This window comes from Watersipora subatra, chromosome 3, assembly GCF_963576615.1.
Source record: "Watersipora subatra chromosome 3, tzWatSuba1.1, whole genome shotgun sequence".
Taxonomy (NCBI): Eukaryota; Metazoa; Bryozoa; class Gymnolaemata; order Cheilostomatida; family Watersiporidae; genus Watersipora; species Watersipora subatra.
This window is the reverse complement of record NC_088710.1, coordinates 8,035,007-8,061,462: the sequence shown is the minus strand read 5'-3', so window position 1 is coordinate 8,061,462 and position 26,456 is coordinate 8,035,007. Positions and strand designations below refer to the sequence as shown.

Here is a 26,456-nt window from a genome sequence, read left to right as displayed (position 1 = left end):
TAAAACACTATGCTACATGCATATTTCATGGGGTAATGCTCTTTTAATAACTTCCTTAGAATTTTTAATTACGATTTTATCGCTTTCATGAGATTTCCCACACAAACAAATAAGATATTGTATTGGCATCTGTGCTCTCTGAAGGCCTCCCAAATACATGAACCACCACCATTATGACATGAAACATTAAATATTAATAATAATTATGTTCTCTATAAATATGTCACCGACCTTTGTGATCGGCTTTTTACTACAAAGAAAACTTCAAAGAACTGCTCCACCCACAATCACCTTTAAGATATTATTTCTTTGGAATAAACAGCCTGGAGTAACTGATAGTTTAGTATTTAAAATGGACTCATTGAAGCAAACTATTCGCGAGAACTATTTACCGGTATAAACAACACCGCCACATTAAGACTTTCAACCGATTGCTTAATCTCAGACGAATACATTTGAGCGATGTTACCGTTTGCTTCAATGAGCAATGCTTTCAAACAGTTTTGTAAGAATCGGGTGCCAGAGCAATAACTCAGTGTTGGTGCGCACATGTAGTGTATTGTATAACGCTACCTTTTGAGAGCGTATGGCCTTCTGTACATTGGTTATCAATATCTCTCTACGACAGTTGGTGATACTAATCTGTGTGTGCTCACTAGTTTTACATGAGTTTTCATTGTTAATGCATGAGATTCAAAACTAAGGTCATTTAGTTGCGAAAATCACGCGTTTGGCACAAAATTCTCAAAACTAACTTATAGGAAACACTTGCAGGGACTGAATAAATATTTTGAAGAGGACAACATGGGCCTCCAGTTATCATAAACTAACTGAATAACCAGAACATGAGATGTTACTATTGTGGTTCAGAAGCTTTGTTAGAACTCGATAACAACAGCATCTACAATATCAAATGAGCATCAGCTGCCTGCTGCCTCCGCTTCGTACAGTCTAGCAGCAAAGACAATAAGAATTATGAAGAAAATTAAGAAAAATATACTGGATGGAATGATGAGGAATAATTGAAAGTAATTATCCTACAAGCTCAAAGATGAGGAAGATTATCCCTGATAAAACTAATAACAAGCCATCTCTAATCACATACTGCAAACAAAAATAATCTATATTTACATCATTTCTATAATCCAATCCTTCAATAGAATTAGCCAATACATAGCTCTATGTAAAATGCCTTATCAGAGACCGGTATTGTCCATACACAAGAGATAACTTGAATAAGCAAATGCAGTAGACAATAGTATTCCCTCTTCTAAGGGCCTGACAGCAACAGCCGATTGATAATGATTAACGGGGAACAAATACCGCTATCGGACAATAAAGACTGGGGGTCTTTGCATAGTTTGTGGTGCGCGAGTCACAGCTAGGTTGCTGGCTGGAAGGTTAGACTGAGACTGGCCACCCTTTTGTTGTAATATAGATGTGAGAGAAGTGATACTTGTAGCTGGTATGAGTGTGCCTGTAACGTAAAGTTGACACAGTCTATTACTAATTCACAAGCCAGAGTAGCAAAAATACTCAAGTGAGTTCATGATAAGAGCATAAAAGAGGTTATTAAATGTCCCATCGGAAGTGTTCAGGTGAAAAAATTTATTAAATGCTGACTTGCAACAAAACTTTAATTGGTATCAAAATGTTCACCCTGCTGTGTTGTAGGTGCAAAACATGTGGAAATGTGATATCAAGCTCTTAAAAGCTTTGATTGGAAGCAAGCCAAAGATTGGAATCCCCTTATTTTGATGACGCACTCAACTCAACGTGATGTTATTATGTGACATGAAAGGCCAATGAAATGCTCAATATAACACTACTCGTAGCACTAGTTTATGACAAAAAACTTAGGGGTTCTACCGGAAAGCCTTTATCAAATATAGATGCTCGCTACTTTACAGATTTGTTTCAATTTGGTCTAATCATCTAGTCATTATCTGATCATGTGACCCATATTTTCTGCCAAATGGTGCGAACAACCTTTGCAGTATTTTCCGACCATCACAAATGACCAACAAACTCCTCATGTTTATGGGAGGATCATACGCACCCTCTCGAGTTAAGGTTGAAAAATAAAATAATTTTCAAGGCTAGGTTTTGAGATATCAGTGCTCAAAGTGTCAGCATTACAATAATAATAAAATAGACGCGTAAAGACAATATACATGGTTTTATTAAATGCGTGAAGTTAATTTGTGAAAATATTTCTACAAATGAGGTTGCAATGGAAGTGTCAACAGAAGCGCATCGTGTTCAACTACGTTACATTTGAGCCGTTTTGAAGGGATTCCTATCTACGAAATTTTTGTGATGGCTGCGATTAGCTGTTCATTTTTGAGCTTTTAAGAGCTCGAAATCACATTTCCACATATTTTGCACCTACAACACAGCAGAGTAAGACATGGTGAACCTTTTGATACCAAATAATTGTAATGTGAATTTTGTTGCAAGTCAACCTTTAACAAGATGTTGTGAAGCATAGCCTTTTAGGTAGAATCGCCCAAATATTTTGTACACAGACATTTAGCTATCAAATATCATGTTATCCATGAAAGAAACTTAGCTCAAGTCGTCCAATTATGCATCAATAAAACTATAATTATACCTTTATTACTAGCATTGATTACTAACCAGGTCCTCTCATGGAGAGAGAACTAGTAACTGACAGAGTCAGGCATTATTGTCAATTTATGTCACAATGACAAAACAAGCATATTTTTGTTTCCGCTGCCAACATGTTCAACATATCAGAAGATAAAAACAGAGGTTTGACTGTAGGACGTTATAAGGAGAATATGAGATCAGGTTGGAAGTCACAAAAAGGATTGACATAGCTATCATCCTGCATATTTGACCCGTTATTTTGAACATACTCTTTGTAGAGTTGTCACAAATAGCATAACTTGTTGACTAACAAAATGATCTGCAAATAAAACATCCGCAAGTCAAACAGCCAAGAACTGAGCAACACGAAAGGCGTACTCACCCACCACCCGTTGCCCAGTATCTGTTCGCAGTCTTATAATCTGCATTTTGCTTGTCCCTGCGCTTGTGGCTATGGCCATCTCTACTTTGTTCCATACACTTAGCACAGAACCGGTGAGCACATGATAATTTCGAGTCCTTAGGCCAATCTCACACGGAAGACCTAAAATCAGGAACACGTACAAGATATGATGAAATAATGTATAGCGCAAAGCCGTTTGCTACATCAAAGTGTCTTGCAGTCTCACCATTAGTGAGATATGAAACTATCGACTGTTTCAAATGACACCGTGAATCAAGCTGCCACTAGAAAATTAACAAACGTTTATCTACCATAAAATCCTAGCCAGCGTTGGAGCGATGGGGAAAATTGCAATTTAATTACGAACTAATTTATAGTATGAAAATGCATTAATAATTAAATTTATTAATTTCAGGTTTGTGAACTCGCATTAATTGAATTAAACTATTTTCTGTTTAAATTCAATTAAAAATTAAATTAAAACTAGTTTGAAGATTAATTACATAAATATATTAATATATATATTAATATATTAACAAATCAATTCATATTAAATTGTGCATTAAGTTAACAAACTAATTTGTAAAATAATTGCATTAATAATTCAATTAATAAATTAAATAGTGATTCAATTGAATCATACATTAAATTACCAAACTAACTTGTCAAGAAAACAGATTTGAGATTGAATTAGAGAATTAATTTTTTTGAAAGTTGAACTATCCACTAAATCATTAAAAAAGCATTTGAAAAAAACTGCATTAATGATTGAATTAGCAATTATTTGCAGGAAAGGTATCTAATTGCATATATACACAGACAAAGGAGGACTGTGGCTAACCTATACATTCTCTAGTACAGATGACCGAGCCCTACTGCGGCACTTAACAAAAATCGGACACTTAGTGAGGCACTAACCCTGATCGCTAGAGATGAAGGATGGAAAGAATCTGCAAACTACACAATACATTCACCTTGAGTGTGCCTTTTGCAAGAGCCTCTCCAGTAAAGATGGCTGCACATTTCAGCTGAGTGCTGGTACTGCTCTAGCCAGAACTCTTCCGCCTGGTCCGCCGTGCACTTTTTGTAGCGCTTTTTAAAGTCGCCGAGGGATTCGACCTTAGGTGACAGACCCGTGTTTGGTCTGTACACCTGATAGAGCTTATTCTTTTTCCTTGTACCTGTCATGGCGACAGCTAGAGCTGCCACAGTTTTACCTTGACTTGTAGACTACAAACAACACAGAGAGATGGACGACACTTCTAGTGTAAGAGCAGAAATTAGAACGTCAACTATTCTGTAGATACTGTAGATACTGACAAATGAGTCTATAAAATGACGAGCAATTACAAATGATCTAAGATGAGATGTGAGATATACTTATATGTTGAGCTCACTACTCTCCTTACACATTATTACGCAATACTTGTTGATTGAAAAGTGCACAAGCTAGCGAGGAAGTTTCTTATAGATCAAACTAGGCCAGCTGTGCAGGTAAAGCCATCGCTATGACTATCTCTGCTAGATACTCCTGTACTAAAGACTTCGATGACACCAGATAAGTGTACGTACACCAGATGGGTATAAGTACACCTGATGAGTGTAAGTACACTAGACAGGTATAAGTACACCTGATGATTGTAAGTACACTAGACGGGTATAAGTACACCCGGCGAGTGTACATACACTAATTGGGTTTAAGTACACCAGACATATATATATATAGGTATAAGTGCACCGGATGAGTGTAAGTACACCAGAGGGGTATAAGTATCACAAAATATGTGACTGAAAAATTGCGAAAACTGTAATCAACAAGTGACAATGTGTATAAAAGCCTTACAGTGATGCTGATATAGAAGCCATCCTCAGAGCCATAGTGGTCCCGCCACACATTCATGGCACGATCCCAGCTCAGCCCTCTCTCCACCTTAACGGTGATTAGTTCAGTTTTAGCTACACTACCTGTCCATTCCTGCTCGAAGCACTTCCTGCTCAGCACCTTCACGTGTTCTCCGCCGGCACCCAGGTCTGCAACGGACCACATGTAATGGCATTAACTTTAGACATACTATGTCATAGACAGAGAGCTGTATTACAAGATATCATGCAGTCACCAGGGCTTCAAACAGCATTAACAGAGAGAGATGTTTTGAAAGTCTAGAGCAACTTTGCTAGCTAAACAAAAACAGAACTCAGAGCACGGTGCTAAGTATACGGTGAAAACCATAGTGATACTGTTGTGCTTCAACTCTAGCAGATGAATGAGCACCTGTAAAACGAGCACCCGTACAACGAGCACCCGTACAACGAGCACCCATACAATGAGCACCCGTACAACGAGCATCCGTACAATGAGCACCCGTACTACGAGCACCCGTACAACGAGCACCCGTACAACGAGCACCCGTACAACGAGCATCCGTACAACGAGCATCCGTACAACGAGCATCCGTACAATGAGCGCCCGTACTACGAGCGCCCGTACAACGAGCACCCGTACTACGAGCATCCGTACAACGAGCATCCGTACAACGAGCATCCGTACAATGCATCACAATGCCATAATATAGTAACCTGACAATAGTTGTGTGTCAGCCACACACACTCACCGAGAATGCCAAGGTCAAAGCGGCCATTCCTTTTGGCCTGTAGTATGACAGCTGTGAGAGTTTCAGTGAAGTACTGAAATAAGGCATTCTGTGGTTCTACAGCGATTCCCAGTATTCTATTGAGGAACTTGCTGATCACATTGTAGTCTGTGAACAAAGAAACAGCCCTGCATCACTAAGAAACATTCAGACTACTGATGGATCTAAAGGAAGCAAAAACCTGCGCAACAAGATGCATAATGTTATAAATATATAAAATAGTAAATAACAAGACAACTCCCATTTACGACGTAAAAAGTCACAGAAATTGCCTACCTTTCTCAAGTGAAGCCACTTTATATGGATTGTCAAAACTAATGAGCCCAACGCCTGCTAGAGATTCCTTCATGTCTAAAACGGTAAAGCGCTGCCAGTGGATGATTCAGAGAGAAGACAACAGCATGTACTCACTTTTAACACAAACTAGTGTGGGGCAGATTGCATAAGAAACCACAAGAGCATGGCATGTGAACAGCTTACCCTCCATAAAATTTCCCTGGTAGGAGGATGGAGGGGGAACGAGAGGTCTGTCTGATCCAACTATGCTCTTCATCACGATCTCAAGAGCAGCTCGTCCGTACTATTAACATAAAAGGTGAGATATATAGAGAAATAATTTTACAACCAGGACAGAGCACATGGTGTTGTTGCTTTTTTTATCAAACTGTTGACCAAACATAAGACACACACCTTTTGAAGAGCATCACCCTGCGACAAAAATGAGGCATAGGCCAGGCACTTAAAACTCGCATCAACTTATTCCACGCACCCATGAGACATATCCATGTAGACCTAGCTAGTGACTACATATTTAACCTACATGCTTTGGTATCCTTCTGCTAGGACCATCTTGGTAGAAAACATGAACAGCGCAATTATTCCCCACAAATCATTACCAAATCTACCAAAGGATTGTCTCGACTATGACGCACCAGTTTAACACAATAATGTGTATTATTCATACATATTAAACACTAGTGCAACAACAACAACAGAAAAATGCAGCCAACTGCATCGTAGAAACAACCATTTTGAATTTGCATTCCCAAACTGGGAACACACTTGGCTTTCAATCAATTAGTATCAACGTTAGAAGTAGCCACTTTTGAGTGAAAAGATATGTTGATGCTAAAGGATCCATAGCAGCTAACCAATTACGGAACAGTAAGAATAAATCTTGTGCGTCCAATCACTTGACTTCTTGTGCTATTCAGAAAACTATTGTTGTACCACAGCTAGCGAATGATTTCAACATGCAGTGCACCCTGAGGAAACGATTACCCTGATATACGATTTTTCCAGCTTACGAAGTAGAACATGATGACTTTTTCACCTCTTCATACAAATCTTATTTCAGATTATTCTTATTTCTCTTATTTTATTAATTTGCAAAGAATTTCGCCCGAGTTCAAATTTAGCAGTCGGTGTGGTTATTATGTCTGTCAAAATAATAAAGACACCGGAATACTGTTTGCCGAAAATATTTTTACAAGGTCAGAAAGAGACACGATGATCGATTTCTCTCAGTTCAGCAATTTTAGTGTGTAAAGCAGTAATGTTTTCCCTTGAAAACAAGAAGCAAAGTTAGAGTTGCGAGCCCTTCATACAAATGGTCTAGTGGTCAGACAACTTCTACTAACTTGCTAACAAAAATCCATTTCATTACGAAAACAGCGCCGTTCATGTTTTCTCGCCGAATTAGGTTGAAAAATATTTTTAACATGTCTGCTAAAGTTATAGTAAAAGCGAAAACAGAAACTGATAGGTGATAAAATTTTAGTGATAAAGTTGAAACCCAGTAAAATAGTTGAAAATGCATACTAGAGCTCTAAGTGTGTGTGTTTAGTAAGCTAAACTTATTTGAAGTGAATTCAAAGTTTTATTATACGGACACCTATCTTGAAGGTAAGAACTTTCTACGGTACATAGTACCGTAGCTGAGCACATTGTAACGTTATATTTTAATGCAAATCATAACCAATAAATTCATTAAATTAAAATTACTGTAGGTAAGTATAGTTACTAAAGTTAACATACTATTTTGTTGCTGTTTTTTAATATGCACAGCACTTATACAAAATTTTGACTATTTTTACCAGGATATTTTTGCATTATATAAGTGCTATAGTTTCTATACCCCTACATAGGATTTTTTAACCGTACGATGCTAGCCCTGGAACGGATCAAAATCATATCCTGAGGGAGCACTGTACAGGATAAATTAATAATTGCCCTCACTGCTATTACTGTATTATTTATCTAAAAATATAACTTGAGAATAACATTATTTATATTATGACAGGCCAGAGTTTAACCTTGGAGATTGGCGAAAAACAACCTAGAATTGAACACCTCATTTAGATTCTTCGACAACTTATTGCAATACCTAGTCTGAGAAGTTGACCTTCTCCCACAGTTCACAGTTTATTATGAGTGGGTGATGGCAATTTTATCCTCGTGAATTAAACTAGGGTAAGTAATTATCATCATAAACAACCAACTGCGAACAGTAGCTAACTCAGCCTGTGTAAGCTATATTACCTTGTTGTCAATGTTAAACTGACTGAGATCTCTGGATTGTGTTGCCCTTCTGTCACCGTGTGTCAGCGCCCCCTAAAATAACACCATTTAGCTACCTATTAAAGCGTATAAGCTGAGCTTTTAAAGAACCTTTAAAAGTTTGACGATATGAAGGGATGGTAAAGGAAATAGCAATATAAGTAGATCAGAAAGAGATGATGACATAACAAGTGTCCAATTAAACTCAAATGAACTAAATTACAAGTGACAGAAAAATAAAAAGTGTAAGACGCACCAAACATTCTAATCGCTTGGCTACCGTCGAGGCAAAACGTCGCTCCCCAGCCAACTCGGAGATGAGGAACATATACTCGGGAGCGCTGACTTGATTGGATCGATGCGTCCTTCCGAACTGCTGGATGGCTCTGTCGGCGCTCCATGGCAGCTCTAGCGTTATATGAAGTCTCCTTCGTTGGTTGCTGACTCTCCTGTCAGCTTGCAGTGAAATACCTTAAATACGAGAAAGCCATTTTGCAAGGAGACAAAACCAAGTATCATGTTTTTCGATTAGCAACCATCTTATTATTGTTAAGTGTGTTGATTGAGGTAAAACTACCGTAGACAGTTTTTCGAAGAGACCCTGTTTCTTCCAACAAAATATCTCCAAAAACACAATGCGGTACACAATCAAATAGACTAACGTGTCCATACACATGCACACACATATACACAAAACCAAATGACATGGCAGGCAATCTATAAGATCTAAAATCGACTACGAACACAAGGTTCAGGAGTAGGACATGATTGAGTAACAACTCTTTATCCTACCCGAGCTGGCAGCCTCCGAGATGATGGCCACGAGTTTCTCTCCATTCATAAACCGCTTCTTCTCGGTGAGGTTAAGTATTTCTAGAGGAGCGTCATTCGCTGTCCGAGACTCATAGTTAACAGATCCAGATTCATCTGTGACCACCCGACCCTTCCTACCGGTCATCTACAGAACGGACAACACAAGCTATGACGTGTCTAGATGCTCATATGATGTTTAGATATTCTGCAACACACTATTCTACGCATAACAGAATGAAAAACAAATCGTACAACGACCAACCAAGAGTAATAATAGAACTACCCAGAATCGGCTGCACTATTAGTGGGCGCCTCAGGATATTATGATAAGAATCTACAGACAACCTACCTCAGCCACCTGATCGCTGCCACCAAAGGAATCGATGAGTTCATCTAGAGTATTGGGTGGGAGGCTGTCCCCTAGTCTATCTATCGCTTCCAGTAACTCTCTTTTCATTGCAGACGCTTTTTCTTTGGCCTGCGCCGGACTGAGACTCTGGAGAGACGACTCCATCTTACTAGCCACTTCTGCATACAAAAAGGATGCATCCAGGCCTACTTAGTACATAACCGATAGACATACAAAGCGCGTATTTGACTGCATAACATAGTTTCAACAGGTATGTGCACCACCAGTGAATGAGAATGAGATCAATGAGATGGGATGTTACCTTGAGGTTTCTGTGAGGTAGGTTGATTAGAGTTTTTACCAAGTACTGCATCCATTAGATCATCAATGTCTGAACCAGCGAGATCAGATGAGGATGCCCCGCTGTCGCGTCTGGTTTTAGATGGCTTTAATGTTGAGTTGACGCTGAAGACATAGCAAGAACATTAGTTTATGTATAACATCAGCAGAAACTCGTGAGGTCGTAAAAATGATTGATCATAAGTGTAGGCGACCAAACGTATCAGCTTACAATACGACTGAAATACACACATGAAGATAGATAGTTCTATCCAATGATGGCGGCAAACGCAACGCATGTCACTGAGATGTCTACAAATCAGCATAAACTTTACCCTTTATGTTCTTTTTTTGGTTTCTTTGAAGATTTCTTATGCTTTGTTTTCTTTTTCCGTTTGTTTCCATTGGGATTCTGTTTAGACTTTTTCAGCCACGGATCTGTTGCGTGATAAATAGAATTACTATGAGCTTGCTACAGCTTCAATCCTAAAAGTGTTGCTCTATATAGTTGGCGCAAACAACCACTGATTGAATGTTCAACTCAGTTGATCCTAACTCAACACCAACTCCACAGAATGCGTACTAAAACTACTCGTATGTATCTCAAACAACCTTGCAGTAGTTGTGAAACAGAAACAAAAGAGCGAAGCACAACCCAATTAGGCATCTATGCCAAAACACAATTTGTTTCAGAAAAAACTAAATCTTAGATCTTATTTAAAATTAAAGATCTGCTGAAAGTGAATCATTGTAGTTAACATAAATACATACAATTTATTCCCAGGCAAAATATTAGAAGAGCACATCTAGGTTTTTAATTGAAGTGAACATAAGACTTGAGCTAGTGAATTCTGAACAAGTATGAACAAGATCGACAGCATTACAAGACAACTTTCCTTTGTTTCCTAACACCTGGCAAATACCAATTGCGATCTAAATGCTTATGAATTAGATTGTTAGACATATTGGAAAAGTTAATACGCTTGTTTCCATCTTTTTCATTATTTTCGATGAGTTTATTATATTGAACATTGCGGATACGTAGTCAGAAGACCAGCAACATTTTTCAGCGCTAGTCTTTGCACAAGTACGAAGCCAAAACCAAATCAGTGCAGAATGGAGAAAACATAATTGCTGTTCCGACACTCACCCTCGTCGCTGTCAGACCCACCAAAGGGATTAAACTCTTCATCATCATCCTCCTCATCGTCTGACACTTCCTCACTTGAGGACGATTCACTCTCTGGTGGCTCAAAGTCACTCTGACTTGATCCAGAGACATCTCCACCAGATCCCTCTTCCATGTATAAACTACCCTTGCCAGAACGGGTCCGCCTTGAGCTGTTCACCTTATGAGTCGCTGTAGCAAGAGAAGTTACAATCCGTGTTGATGTTATATAAAGTTGGACTTGGGAATTGTTCTTCCTATTTAGTTGCTATTGTTATGCCATGTTACCCGCATACAGGCATGACTCACCTTTACGTTTTTCTTTTCCATCTGAAAGGACATTGTTTAGGCTGATCCCAGTCAGCCCGAATATACTAAGTGTTTTTTGTGTGTCTGGTGCTGGAAAGTGTCGTTCAATTAGTGACTGGAATACACCCCTAAAAACAGGTAAAGCTAGAAGATTCCCATACAAAGCAGATAACACTATAATACACCCGTATGTATAAAGTAAGCAACACTACAACACACCAGGCCTTTATTCTCTGGTTACAAGCTGGAGCTGCAAATGTTAGGCGACTAGTTATGAAAACCTGGGAGTTTGGAGGGTGGTGTAAGCCCGGGCAGCACCCCGAAGGTCTGGACCTTTTAAGCATTAACAACCCGCAAAGTATGATAAATGCAATCAATTGTAAGCATCAAAATCTACATAAATATATTGTTTATGGTTCGTGGTAGGTAAAACTTTTTCTTTATTCAACGAACAATATAAAACTCATGACACCATCGATTTCTGTAAGGGACATTGACAGAACAAGAGCTATTACTTCTTTATCGCAATAGCTCTTGTTCTGTCAATGGCATTTATTATTTTATTCCATGGCAGAAATTCCATGGCGTTTATTCCATGGCAGAAATCTTTCACAACTGATTCTGTATCTACATGTATTTCAACATCTTTATATATGTGTAATATTAGAAGATTATTTAAACGAGCTTGTCCCACAGTGCTCCTCATCGATGTTTTGATTCGCTTCAGTGCAGAAATGGTCTTTGCAAGTTTGGGGGTCTTCTTCACATCCCCACTATAAGCAACTAAGTTCTGTTTCCAAGTCTTAACAAAGTCTCACAAGATTACTCATTTGAAGTGATCACCACGGAGACAATATAGAACGCTAGCTGCTAGTACATTAATTGTTGGAAATTATAAGTGAATGAGCTTAGACTGCAATTCTTAGTACTGAGCCACAGAAAACCACTAAAAATTTGGGGCCCAGGGAATACAGGCCTGTAACACACACCTACAAAGCTAGTAAAACGAGAATAGTGGTTGAACTAGGGCAATTTCTATGTCGATATCCTGTATATATCCTACGTCCTGCTACGTCCTATATCTTGTAGCATAGCTAGTACATCATCTTCCTATGAGCTGTAGTGCAACATTTGTAACCTAAATTGAAATGATATAGGAGTTTTACTCACTTAGCTGTGGATACAAAATCATTGAGCTCTCCTCCCATTTCCTCTAACTGTTCCAAAGTCCTTGCTTCACCGGTAGACTGTAAACCTATGACTACACATTTCTTCTCTCGTAACGCCTCCTTGGCAATCTTGACGGCGAACTTGACTTTAGATGAGATGCAGAGGTACTTGAAAAAGCGTTGATGGGCCGACCAAAACTGACCCCACATTGACTTTCGCATTGACTTTTCAGCGTCGATCAGATCAGCTGCTTGAGCAAACTTACTCCTGGCGTCTACCCACTAAAGGGGAGATAACCATAAGACAAAGGACAAATAAACGTATATGCTAATAGATGAACACGCACCAAGTAATTTAGGGTAGATACTCAAGTAAATGATGCCAATTCTCCGACCAAAACATCTATAACTCAACAGAAATGGAGATTACAGCAACAGAGGCCATCCTTACATATACTTCACCACTCACTGCTAGCCAAGTCAGTCAGATAGATCCAATTTTACCCAGTTCAGTTCATGAGGTTTATGACGAAACTAAAGTTGAGATGCTACACGGAAGCTACAATTGCCCAATTGAACACTCACAAGTTTCACTGACTGATTGTATATCTTAATGCTCTCCTTTGGCACTGGTATATCCTCTATTTTGAAGGAGACCCCTTGAAAGCTCAGCTGCCTAGCTATATACATGCCATTAAGTTTCATATCCATGGCTACCAGTTCCATCGCACCGACTCCCCGCTTTTCAACTGCCTGCAACGACAAGAATATTAACTTTATTCCGAGATGATGCGTTGAGTGAAGCACCAAAACGAGACGATCAGTTTTCTTGTGATATCAAAATGTTCATAATCGTGCTACCATTGGTTCCATATATTCCTAAGTACTCCACAAGGCTGCAATCAATAACAAATAACGTGAAAGCATTTTTACTTATAATAATTTATTTTATAATTATGGAATTTTATGTCATAGACCTCCATTGACTGATGAAATGCAACATATCGATTCTAGTACTAGCAGATTCACTTTAAGGATCTAGGAGGAAACAGTTGAAGAACATAAACCTACCAGAGTGAGTTTTCAAAATGAACTACAAATGCTCTATTGAATATTCAGTGAATTTTGGCCATTGTCAGAGAACTACAAAGACACGTCACAAACCTGTATAAAATCCGTGAACTCATTGAATGGTGTTCCTGTGCCCCAGAGTCCGAGTCTACTCATGTAGGCCATGTTCCGAGGCTCACTCGCTCCGGTGGCACTCGCGTACACGACCCGAGCATTAGGAAGCTTCTGCTGTAATTCCAAGACACAAAGACCGGTCTTTGTTGGTTTAGAAGAGCCAGTTGGACACAAGTTCTTTGCTTTATGACACTCATCTAGTACGATCTAAAGCGCTGAGGTTAAGGAAGATGCAGACTGGGCAACATTTTGGTTCAAGAAATGCTTTTTCAACATAGTACAGACAACTTTCAATTGTTCGCACAATGACTACTCTACTGCAAAATGATGGCATAATTTCTTCCAGAATCACTTGAAAACACTGTTCAGGTGGGTGGAAAACTGGCGAAAAAAAAACTCATGCGCACGCGTCGCTTGTCGCCACGTAAAGGTCAACGTTGTCGTCATTCTTCGGAAATACACAGTCGCATTGGACAATTGTAAGCACCCTGGACATTACCCAAACAATTAAAAGTTTGAGGAAGTGAAGCCCGAAGTAGCAGGGGTAACGATTGCTCTTTGAAAAAAAGGATTTGAATTTGACAGACAGCATTGACTTGTACCTTTGTATTAAAGCCAATGTAATAAGTTTCAGCAATATGAATAATGTGCCTGTCCATTATTGTGCTTTTGTCATTAATGAACAAGCACATTTCTGAGAGAATGCTGTCTTGGTAACAGGTAAAAGGTGAAATGGAATGAACGAGAATAGGATACAACTCCGTCAAAGTCTCGACCACACCAGTTGAGCAACATCTTCAGCCTCGTCTTGTAACGGCTGCTAGAGCTGTGGCTCTCTCCTATTAGAGATGAGTAAGTCGAGAAAACAACGCCTTTCTTCACATTACCATTTTCCTCTGAAGAGATCTTTGCATATTTAAACTGTAAAAAGAATGAACCAATGACTGCCAACTTACAGCCAGTTATTTTTTGGCAAGATTTTACAAATGCCAAAAAGCAACCACCGATGCTACCCTTTTAGCCCACCATTTGCTAAAAAGAGAATTCAAAAGCTGCTAAGTACTCAGCTCACAGCATATGACGCATTGCAGTTCACATAAGTCGCGAGTGGCGAAAATTGAAAACAGATCATACGTTCTCAAATTCGACAAAATTCAATTTTTTGTCGGTTGCATACCTGAAAGGTCTTGAAAAAATAATTACTAGCTGTGCTGATTTTGACAAGGCGATAGAGATAGCATGGAGAGGCATAGCAAACTCGTTTAGCTACAGACAAGTATGCAAACTTGGTCAGTTAATTGAGAAGCATATACAGTGGATCCCCGTCATACAACATTAATTTGTTTCGGTGTTGGTAGCGTAAGGTGAAAATCCCATCTAAAGGGGTACAGAAACACATAGTAATTATCTAATGCAAACTCCCTGGTAAAAAACATCAAAAATTTATATGCACACTGTACATATTCAAAAATTAGTAACAAAATAGTAGACAGTGCATCGTCGTGATACGATTACCGTTATACGATTTTTTCACCTTTCAAATTGGAACATGATGGTTTTTCCGCCTCGCCATACAAATCTTATTTCACCATACGAACTCAACAAAATTTTTGCTTGAGTTCAAATCTGGCAGTCAGTGTACTTATTAGGCACGTCGATATAAAGATGCCAATATTTTGTCCGCCGAAAACTTTCTCAAAACGCCTGAAAAGGATACGATGACCGATCTCTTTCAATTCAGTATTTCTTATGCGAAAAGTGTTATGCAATAGCGATCCCTTTGAACAGAGGGTCAGAGATAAGACAACTTCCCTTTATCTGCTAACAAAATGCACTTCCCTTGCGAAAACAGCATCATTTGGGTTTTCTTGCCAAATTAGGTTGAAAAAGGTTTTTATGAGGCCGGCTGAGATTACAGTGAAAACGAAACCAGAAACTGATAGGTAATAAGATTCTAGTGATAAAAAGTTGAAAGTCAGTAAAATAGTTAAAAATACATACGAAAGCTTAGCTTCAGGTGTTTAGTACGCTAAATTTTTTAAAGGTGAATTTAAAGTTCATATTATACGTACGGCTGTCTCGAAGGTAAGAACTCTCTAGGGTACGTACTGCACATAACACATTGTAACGTTACATTTTAATGAAGATCATAACCAATAAATACACTAAAGTTACTGTAGGTAACTATAGTTACTAAGGTTGACATACTGTTTGGTTACTAATTTTTAATATGAACATATGTATATAAAATTTTGATGATTTTTAACAGGGGATGTTTGCATTATATAATTACTATGGTTTCTATACTCCTCCATACGATTTTTTTCACCACACGATGCCAACCCTAGAACGAATCGAAAATGTATTCTGAGGGTGCACTGTATTAATCTTAGTAACTATAGTTATCTTATAGTTAACATAGTAACTGTAGCTTCTTTACCATGATAATCGTTCTCTTACTTTCCCTTTAACGTCATAATAAATCTGAGGACCCATCGCTAATAAATTAAAGTTATATATGTAATTATATATGATATGTATAATGAACTGAAGTTTATAGTAAATCTTATATTAAAACCTAAAATGCACAATAAATTTTCACTTTCACTTTTTTTCACGCTCACAATAGCAGGCATTTATGAAACACGAAAAATGCTGAACTTAAAGAGCGCGTGAGCATCATATATCTTTCAGGCGTTGTGGGATGAATTTAAAAAAATAGCATATCGGTATCTTTGTGATTCCAACGTATTTAGCACCCTGATCGCAACATTTGAATTTTGAGAGGCACTTTTGTAGATGTAAATAATGAGACAGAAAAACCTGTTACTTAAGGCAAGGCTAAAAAACTGTAAAACAGGAACACTGTAACCAGGTACATTGTACCTCTAATAAGAAGAAGAGACTAAATTCTTTAACGAAACTGCCAGTTCTGAGGAAATGATGTAGAACTGCCGAGCAATCGTCTGACAACAGTCTATAAACATCTTTCAGAAGAACATAACACTAAATTAGCTAAAGGGTGTGGAAAATATACAAACCTTGTTTAGCGGATAAACAGATATTTTAGCACCAATATCAGCAAGATCTCTTTCGGCATCTTCCTTCAAGTCTGAACTCACACTCAACCTGCACAAGAGAAGCCAGACATCGAAGTGAAACTCCATCAAGTCTTTTAATGACATTTACAGTGCACCCTCGAGATACGATTACCCTGATATACGATTTTTTCACCTTACGAAGTCAAACATTGTGATATCTTCACCTCGCTATACGAATTTTATTTCACCATACGAATTTGAGAAAAGTTTCGCCTGAGTTAAAATTTGGTCGTCGGTGTGCTCATAACACACGTCGAAATAAAAAAGACACCGAAATATAGTTTGCCGAAAACATTCTTAGAATGTTTAGAAGAGACACGATGATCGACTTCTCTCATGTTCGCGTGGAAAATTTCGTGTGAAATACACAAGCGAGAGCAAATATTCATTTGTAGCGTTATTATAGCTTTTACTATAAACCTTTAAGTCAGCATACGTATATAACTACAACTAGCTACATTTAATTTGTTATCTATGGAATCTGAGACCAATACAAACGTTACAAAACGAAGGAAAAATGATTTCTATGTCAACAAAGTTGGATGTCGTAAATAAGGGACCCGTATTATTAACATTGTCAAGGAATATGATCGCAACCAATCAGCATTTGCAATTATTATTAAAACAAGAACTTCATTAAGCAAGCACAAGAAAGAGCTTCCGACTGAAGATTTGAATGAGCTAGGTCATGCACGCGATCAGCATTCAAAAGGAGCAACCATTTAGTAAAGGCGAGGATGTGGAAGATACAGAAAATCCCACATTCGCAGAAATATTTCAAGTGTTTAATTTACTGATATGGACTGGTACATTAAAACAATGCATGTATAATATATATTATTTATCTCTTGTGTGGCATGTTTTTCATATTTTATTAATTTTGTTTCCTTTTGATTTTATGTTATATTTTCTTGTTTAACCATGTCTTCGCATGTGGGCTTGTTATCTTCTACGTGAATATAATTCATGGTATGTATGTAACTCATATAACTAGCTACTCAAGATAGTTGACGCATCCACATTACTTTTTAAAACTTGCTAAAGCCCTGTCCCCCCATAGGGTATAAATACGTACAAACTTTGTATGTATGGTTACGTTGATTCTTGTGCACATTTCATACAATACAAACTACTGTACCACATTCTCTGGATCCTTTTACAAGCGCTAGCTAGCAATTTTCTGCATTGCACCATCAATTTTTTCGTAGAAAAATTGGACAGGAATGGACAACTTCTTTTAGCCTGCTAAAAATTCCAATTTATTACGTTTTAAATTTATTTTCAAGTGTACAGCACTATAATTAGCATTGATACATTTTTGCCTCCTCTCTGCTTTACCCGCTACATGTACCAGCTAAAGCCATGTTATTCCAAAGGTATGTACGTCCAGTATAGAAAACAATTTTATTTTTCTTTTCGGTAGCCATTAAATGGTCAAGTGTGCGAGAGGCCGCTTTCTATAACTGCATCGCTCGGCCTTATTGAATTAGGTTGAAAAAGGTTTCAACCAGATAGGCTAAAGTTTATAGTGAAAGTGAAGATAGGAACTGCTGAAGGATAAAATTTCGTGATAAAAAGTTGAAATTCAGTAAAATAGTTCAAAATACATACTAAAACTTAGTTTTAAATGTAGGCATAGCAAGCTAAACTTGAAGTGAATTCAAAGATTATGTTATGCGTACCTTTTGAAGGCAAGAACTCCTTACCGTACGTACTACATTTGGTACACACATTATAATTTTGCGTTTTATTGCAGATCATAACCATTTAAATACACTAAATACAATACAGTTACTGTAGGTAACTATAATTACTAAAGTTAACATACTATTTTGTTGCTAATTGTCAATATGTACACATTTTTATAAAAAAAATTGACGATTTTCACCAGGGGGTGTTTGCATTGTATAATTACAATGGTCTCTATACCCCGACATACGAATTTTTCACCATACGATGCCAACCCTGGAACGAATTAACATCGGATCTCGAGGGTGCACTGTGGTAATAAATCTTTACTATAATAAGATTCGTATCTGCCCATCCGAAGCCATGACAGCAGGTATGGGAAAAACATGCATCATACATGATTCCCACTCGTGACATGCAGGTAAATAGACTGACTCTCTAAAACCTGCACCAATCAACCGCCTCTCAGCGTAATCTTGCATATAGTGATTTTCTATGCTTTGTTGGCACACCTGACGATCTCCTACAACCCACTAGACAGCTAGGGTACTAGTTGATCGGATAAAAACAAAACGCACGATCATTACTGAAGGAATGCCAAATGTAATATTAGAAAAGAAATAGATGGAACGGGTGCAAATAATGCGCTAAATAGGCCCAGAGGGAATGGCATAAAACGTGTATGACAATTCACACTACTAAGCCATTCCTTCTACCCAAGACTAACAATAAATTTAGACTAAGAAAATTGGTTTTACAGCTACATGATCAAATATATGTACACAGTATAATAATAGATATAGATTGGCGAGTCTATAAACACACTGAGCACCTGCCTGAGCTTGTCAGTTTATTGCCACTTACCAGAGGGCACGCTTACGACCGCACAAGTAATTTTCATATATGATTCCAGCAACTGTTCGGCCTTTGCCCACACCAGCCCCATCTCCTATTAGGTAGCCAGCCCTCTCTTCACATGGTAGCATTGTTTCATGCCGCTGACATGCGTATGTTATAGCTTCCAACTGTAGAGCTGACAACTCCCCACCATCTATTATCTAAAGTGATATAATTATGCAGAAAGGTACATGTACTGATAAGTTGTTCTTAGATGTTGATGACAAACAATGGAGCAAGCATCCACCCACACTGTAGCCTTTTGTAACTGCTTTTCCCAAACTCAAACTACAGTGAAACCTCAGTTCTCGTACATAATCCGTTCCAGAAGGTTGTTCGAAAACCAAATTGGTCGAGAACCGACGCGTTCAAAAACCGAGGGTCCACTGCAGTTGCAAAAGTGACGATACAAGAGCAAATCTTTATGTACATAGCAGGTGGCAATAGACTTACGTGTTCAGGAATTCTGAGGTTGTACCAGACATCAGGAGGAGCGACAGATGAAAGAGATGATGTCTCCACTACAGGATCAGGATGTCTGACACCGATATGGACTGCAATATAAATATTGACAATGCGTAAACATTTGCAAGACTGACTGTGCAGGTATAGGATTTGGCGCCTTACTTACCTTTACTGGGCATATAGTCACTGTACGTCTCCGCAACCCCTAGCTCCTCTTCTTCCTCATCCGCTTCTTCTTGTTCATCTGGAGATTTCACGCCACTCATTGGCTGATAAACAAGTTAAACAACCAACTATATAAACAAAATAGTCATATGATGCATTTGAATTAGAAACCAATCTATTTCAATCTTTTAGTACTTGCAAATTTGTATGGTCAGAGGCAGCTGAAGGACACGCAGACAAATGGTTTAACATCAGCCGTTTCACATACATGTGTAATAATTGGTAACAATGGTAACTGACACTATGAGCATTTCTACACTCCTTGTCAAATAGTTAGGCTGGACAAAATATTACTTGTCCCGACTTTGCTATTTGCAACTTTGAAACAACAAAGGGATGTGTGCCGATCGTACATTTTATAAAATATACAACAATCACTACGTTTCCATCGCGTGAATGTGGATTCAGAGTTGTGTGCACGCCGAGTTTTTGTGCGATAAGCATTCTAATGGACATTGGCATGTTAAAAAAGATATGGAATTCTATGTCAGAGGTCATGACGACGCATTCTTGTCACGCTTAGCAGCATGCTTTTGAAATAGCAACAACTGAAGTGTGAAAATGTTTAAAATGGAATAGCTTGCGCACAATTTTTTTTGCACATCATACGCAAGTACCGTTTCTATCTTTTGCATGCATGAAACATTTGGTAAAAATTTGCGAGTAAAAAAACTCACTGGACTTCTGGCGTTTCCACCTTACGAATGACGCGATCTTGCGGATTGAGTGCATCCTAGAAACATAGTGAATGTCTCCGTACCACATAATGAGGTAATGAATTTGAATCATCTTTTCACCGACCCTTATTTTGCACACTGCATCCCTAAATCTTCATACTTGCAATCAACAATATTGCATCTCCTAATGACATTAAAAGGAAAAAGGCAAGACAACCCGATGTACGTACATTTCCGAGCAGTGGATTCATCCTCCTTACGTTCACTGAATCATTATTCCATATTTTAGAGACATCTTTGTGAGAAAGCGGTTGGTGATGGCCAGTGTTTCCTGGTAATAAGCTAGAGAGATTGGGAGCACTCCCGTTACGAGCCAACCCTCGGCCAGTTCCATCGGCTGAGAAAAACAAGAAAACATATTAACCCAATAAAAACTAATCAATTATCTCTCTGCAAATTCTACAAAAGAAATCAAAACAGAAACAAACATGCCTATATTTGAAGATATGGAAATAATGTAGAATGCGATGCCTAAAGAGCAAACCACGCCTTCATAATCGTAAAATCTTTGTAAAAACTAGAAGATTTTTGCATTCACAAAAATTTCCTTAGAAAAACTCTTAACAATGGCTAACATGGAAAAGTGCAATGGCAAAGGCTAAATTGTTGATTTTTGTACAACATATATTTTACTGTTCTTGAACCATTCCATTCAAAATAATGATCCAATGTTAAGCAACTTTTAAAAAACCTACCGCAGGCTCAATATGCAAACGAGTTTTGTAAAATAACACAACTAACAATAAAAAATTGTACATTAATACTACACTAATAGATACGTATTTGATGTCTGTAACTAGAATGGAAGTAAAGACGTACACTTTAGTTTGTCTAAAGTAATGTAGGTTATGTAATGTTCACTCAAGGTGCCTCAGCTTAAAATACAAGGGTTGCATAGAACATGCAGCTATTTATTTGTTAGCGTTCAAGGAAGAAAAATATAATTATCTAACTAAATTTCATGATGCTATTAAGTAGCAATATTACATATTACACTGCGTTATAGTTTTCAACATAGTAAATAGAAATTGCGACACATTTAGTCAACGATTTGTTTTAGTCGCGGTGCAAATCTGGTATGAGAAAAAGCAAATGGTCAGTACAGTACCGTCCTCTTACAACGTAAATAATCCATTCCAGAAACATAAGTTATACGTTATAGGAGTTATACGTTATAGGAGTTATATGTTATAGGAGTTATACGTTATAGGAGTTATACGTTATAGGAGTTATACGTTATAGGAGTTATACGTTTTATGAGTTATACGTTTTATGAGTTATACGTTATATGAGTTATACGCTATAGGAGTTACACGTTATAGGAGTTATACGTTATAGGAGCGTCTACTGTATTTGATTTGATTAGATATTCCTATCTGAGATAAAATTTGCGGCTTATTCTTGTTGGGATGGTAGGCTAAAGGCGTGGTCACACGAGCACTGAACCAACTTAGGTTTGGTTCGAAAGTCGTTTTACTTCGGTTCGGCTAAGCCACATGTAACACAGCAACCGACGTCACTTCGCTTCCTAGATACCATACGTATGGAGACAGGACACTGTTTCATTGGTAGTTTTTATGTATTTGAGTTAAATATTTCTATTGTAAACAAAAACTTTGAGGAACAATTATAAGTTATAATTACGCAGCAGATTTATCAGAAGATCGTTCAGCTGCTCAAAATAAATCACTCGATACAAAGAACCCTTCACAACATAGTTATATTTTTTATTAACATATGAATGTTTTTCTATGCTGAGTACATAACAAACAAAAAGTCTTTATCATAGTACTGTGGTTTTACATAAATAAATCAGTCAACGATACTTCATCAGGATGAGTATGACACATTACTTATATTCTACACGAAAGAAAATCCCAACCATTCTCTTACATTTATGCAAAACCTAAGTGCAACATCTTACATTTATGCAACACAATCACAAGTCTGGGTGAACCTTGCCGTAAATTGCTTCATGTTGTTTATTTAACGAAATAAAGGTATCGTCCCATTTCTTTTTTAACTTTGCTCACACGCACGTAAGGAGAAATGTGATGCGTGCTCGCTAGAATTTTAACCAGCCAATAAGAGCAAGGGTTCGGCCAAGAAATTTCAAGCAGGACCGAAATGGTTCGTTTCGACCAGAAATGTCTTTGGCCGAACAGTTTACAGCGACGTCGTTTTGGCTCTCGTGTGACCACCCCTTAAGATAGTATTGCCATGATTAAAAGAACGTTTGTGTCAGTACACAAGGTTTCAAGATTTATTTAAGAAATTATCGGTAGACACTGACCCAAATTCTATTGGTCGACAATGACCCAAATTCTATTGGTCGACACTGACCCAAATACTAAAATTCTATTTCGTGGCCAATACTAACACAGACACCAGAACTGGATCATCTTTGATATCTACAGCTAAAAAGTGAGTTAGAGACGCTTTGAAAAAAAGTTAGGACAAGCCCAGCCAGTTAATTTTATGAAAATGGTTATGACGCCGACAACTTAATCTGGAGTACTTTCCTTGTGGAATAATTTTGGATGCTTGCACCAGAGCATGAGTCAAGGAAAAATGTCATTCTAATCACTCTGACATTTCTGGGGGGCTCACTGCCAACCTTATGCAACTGCTAGTTAGTTCATAATACTCAGTGCTTTTACATAAGATGGCCAAATATTAGTCTGGCATACAAAGCCTACTAATCCCATAATTATAGGAGCTTGGTTATAAATCCTGATTTTCTTCATGGCATATTGCTAAACTATTTGAGTGTATGACCCGCTGCTATTGCAATGCGTGTAAAGTGAAATTTTACCTATGATAAAAACATCAAGGATACCTGAATTACAGCTACATTAAAAATATTACATACATTTTTCACTACATGCACTTGTATGAATAGGACAGCTTGTAGAGAAAAGGTAAAAGTGTGCTATCAAATGAAAGGCGAACCAAGGGAGAGAAATATAAATTCAGTTTTGCCCTAAATGACAATACAAAAATTATTGGTCCTAAAAGTTTAGAAAATTCTCACAAATTCTCTTACCATACATGTAATATACATTACATGTATAGTGAGAGAGTTGAACATGTCTAAATTGAATTGAACATTAAAACTGAATTCAAAATTCATATCGAGGAACCATTTGTACTTACTGACGATTGCCTGCAGCACACGACCATTGCCGAGCTGAATATTATTCGTCTGTGGCGCCATTATGTATCGGCCATCTTTCATCTTTATCAGAGGAGTGAGTGCCCGAGTGACAGTCGGCTTTTCCTCTTCTTTCACAAGAGACGCTGACGGAATTGTAGACTGTACAGACATCTTAAGAATGTCACTAACACTAGAACTTGAAGCTACGGTGACCGATGGCTTTGGCTCTTCACTCTCTGGCTTCTTGCTCTCTGGGTCCATGATGGGCTCGCTTGATATGCTAGGGAGTGTGTCCTGAAAAGGAAGCCAGACAGACATCAATGAATGGAACGACAGAACGATGCCTTTCCAGCTTCAATATTGGCTATACGTGAGGAAGCATTTAGAAGAAATTATTTGAATGCTGCTTTACTGCTTTTACATAACAATCGATTGCATATGCCAGGCACTCATCTAGTTTATCATATATGCCGAGGTACTATATAATGAAGAGTTTTATATAACCTCATTCTACTTTTGCATGCCTAATAATTCTGATGAATTTTTGCACATATATATATATATATATATATGTAGTTTTCACAATGACGGATCAACTCTGATGCAAAATATTCTAAAACATTGATGTCAAAACACACCATCCATCTCCGTATAAAGACATTGGTGTCTACAGTAACACACATAAACAGTAGCATTTTTACTTCACAAAGGCATTCAGGCTGAGGTTTGATATTTCATCCACACGGTTGCAAATATATTTTACAAATTTTTTCTGATCAATATTGTTCAATTGTGTATGACAACAAACAATAAAATTCATGAAAAATCAATGAGAAAAATTATCAAAATTAGCAATTTTTTACAACAAATGAAGAGTACAAAACTGGTTAATAACGAAAAGAAAAATATTTTCACAGAATAGCTTTTGACACTACAGGACTGTGAAGCCAGTTTCACACCACAACTGCTTGTTTTCTGGCAACTGCAACTAGTTCAAAACAAGTTTTCCACATAACCGAGTAAACAGACGTATGAAGCGCCAATGATCTGATCGGCACTACAAAGCATCTGGCAAAACCATCACATCTGTATAACCCAAACGTACCAACATAGTGGTCAGCTCTCACAGTTAATATAAATGTGTGCTAAGAAATGGTATTAGAGACAAGCTTAGTTATGTTACCGTAAAGCAATGATTGAAAGATTATATGAAGGCATCTTCTACTATCTGGAAACATAAACAATCCTTAGAAGGTACAAATATTCCAACGGTCGCGGGGTGAATGTAACAGATGATCGTGTGACAATCAAATTTAGGATTCATATGATTGTTGGAGTTTTTATACTGCAAAATTACCTCAAGAAGGATCAAATTAATAAAAAATCATCAAAACAGATGCGCATGCCTATGAACATAAGTCATGGATCTCATATATATTACTTAATTAGCAATAATTTTATTTCAAACAGAAATATTTTTCAAATTATGCCATACAATAATAAAACAAAAAAGAAAAATAGGGAAACAGCTACTAAAATCAAATAAATAGTTTGACGAATAGTGTTTAGAATTTCTTTCTCTGCTAAGAGAACGGATATTAGGTGGAAGATTGTTAAAGCAAGCTAGCAATGATATTTTTAAAATAATTGGTAGTGGTTGTACGCAATTTGTTCATCTCACCTAAGTTGAAATGAGTTGAAGCCTTTCAGTACTAATATAGTATGTTGACTAACGAAAAACACACCATGATGAAATTTTGTCTCTGAATAGGAATCCTTCGTAATTTTATCGTTGTCAGCCATCTTTATAGACAATTTTATCGTTAAAAAAACGAAGCTTTTGCAATAAATGTTTGAAATCGATGCTTCTATTTGCAATTTTTTTTATTTTAGTATCAAAACAACACCAAAAAGTACTATTAAATAAAAGAAAAATGATCGTTTTCTACAAATATGGCGGCTTTTTCGTGAATGAGCGCATGTGCAAACGACTTGATGACGTAAAAAAACGATGGATAAGTAAAAAGCTTGCATTTCACAAAGAAACAACTTGAACTGCTACAGTATCTATATTAATTTTAAAGACTCAAGAGATCGGTTTTAAAAATCTTGTACTACCTTCTATACAGTGTTAAAATGTTGAAACTAGACATGGATTGCAATGATAGCTATGAAAAACCAATAGGTATGGATTCTTAAACAAAAGTATAAAGGATTTGTTGACATAAAATTAGATGAGCAGGTAATAGATGCACACAAGTCTTGGGTTAAGGAAATAGAGAGAAAACAACGGTTTGTGATAAGCTAAAAATTTTCACATTTTTTGTTAGTGCGCATAAATTTTTAAACAGCCATAGAAATGCTACTTCCTGAGAGTCATTTACAACAACTTATAGAATTCACTAAGACAAACACAAAAGTATAATACCACGACTACAAACAAGTAGAATGTTGGCTGAACCCTTGACCTACCTCGACATCTTTGCTGGATTCATCTAACATAAAAAGTGCCTGATTGAAGAGATCAGCCTGGTCATCCTTTGACGAATCTATTTTCGACATTTCCCAACGAGTCGAGGGTTATTACACTTTGACTTTTCGTAATAAAAATATCCAGTGGTTACATT

General features: G+C 37.5%; 1 protein-coding gene across 1 annotated transcript; it reads right to left on the bottom strand.

Moving 5' to 3' along the window:
- Nucleotides 1-786: 786 nt before the first annotated feature.
- Nucleotides 787-26,456, bottom strand: LOC137391789 (protein strawberry notch homolog 1-like). The gene is made up of 26 exons (XM_068078321.1): nt 26,302-26,456; nt 23,829-24,123; nt 20,843-21,009; nt 19,877-19,979; nt 19,699-19,799; nt 19,213-19,406; nt 16,600-16,687; nt 14,315-14,479; nt 13,538-13,765; nt 12,959-13,126; nt 12,375-12,655; nt 11,205-11,332; nt 10,878-11,087; nt 10,063-10,165; nt 9,711-9,853; nt 9,389-9,567; nt 9,019-9,184; nt 8,483-8,697; nt 8,209-8,280; nt 6,148-6,247; nt 5,944-6,018; nt 5,629-5,775; nt 4,860-5,047; nt 3,991-4,246; nt 2,996-3,157; nt 787-1,477 (listed from the first exon to the last, which is right to left on the bottom strand). The coding sequence occupies exons 1-26, from the start codon at nt 26,389-26,391 to the stop codon at nt 1,326-1,328; spliced, it is 4,176 nt and encodes a 1,391-aa protein (XP_067934422.1). The 5' UTR covers nt 26,392-26,456; the 3' UTR covers nt 787-1,325.

Excerpts from the sequence above, each read along its gene's own strand:
- LOC137391789 (XM_068078321.1), bottom strand. The coding sequence starts at position 26,391 with ATGTCGAAAATAGATTCGTCAAAGGATGACCAGGCTGATCTCTTCAAT. Across the intron at positions 19,800-19,876 it reads TGACTATATGCCCAGTAAAG|TCCATATCGGTGTCAGACAT; the intron begins GTAAGTAAGGCG and ends TTTATATTGCAG. Across the intron at positions 10,166-10,877 it reads TGGGTCTGACAGCGACGAGG|ATCCGTGGCTGAAAAAGTCT; the intron begins GTGAGTGTCGGA and ends ATCACGCAACAG.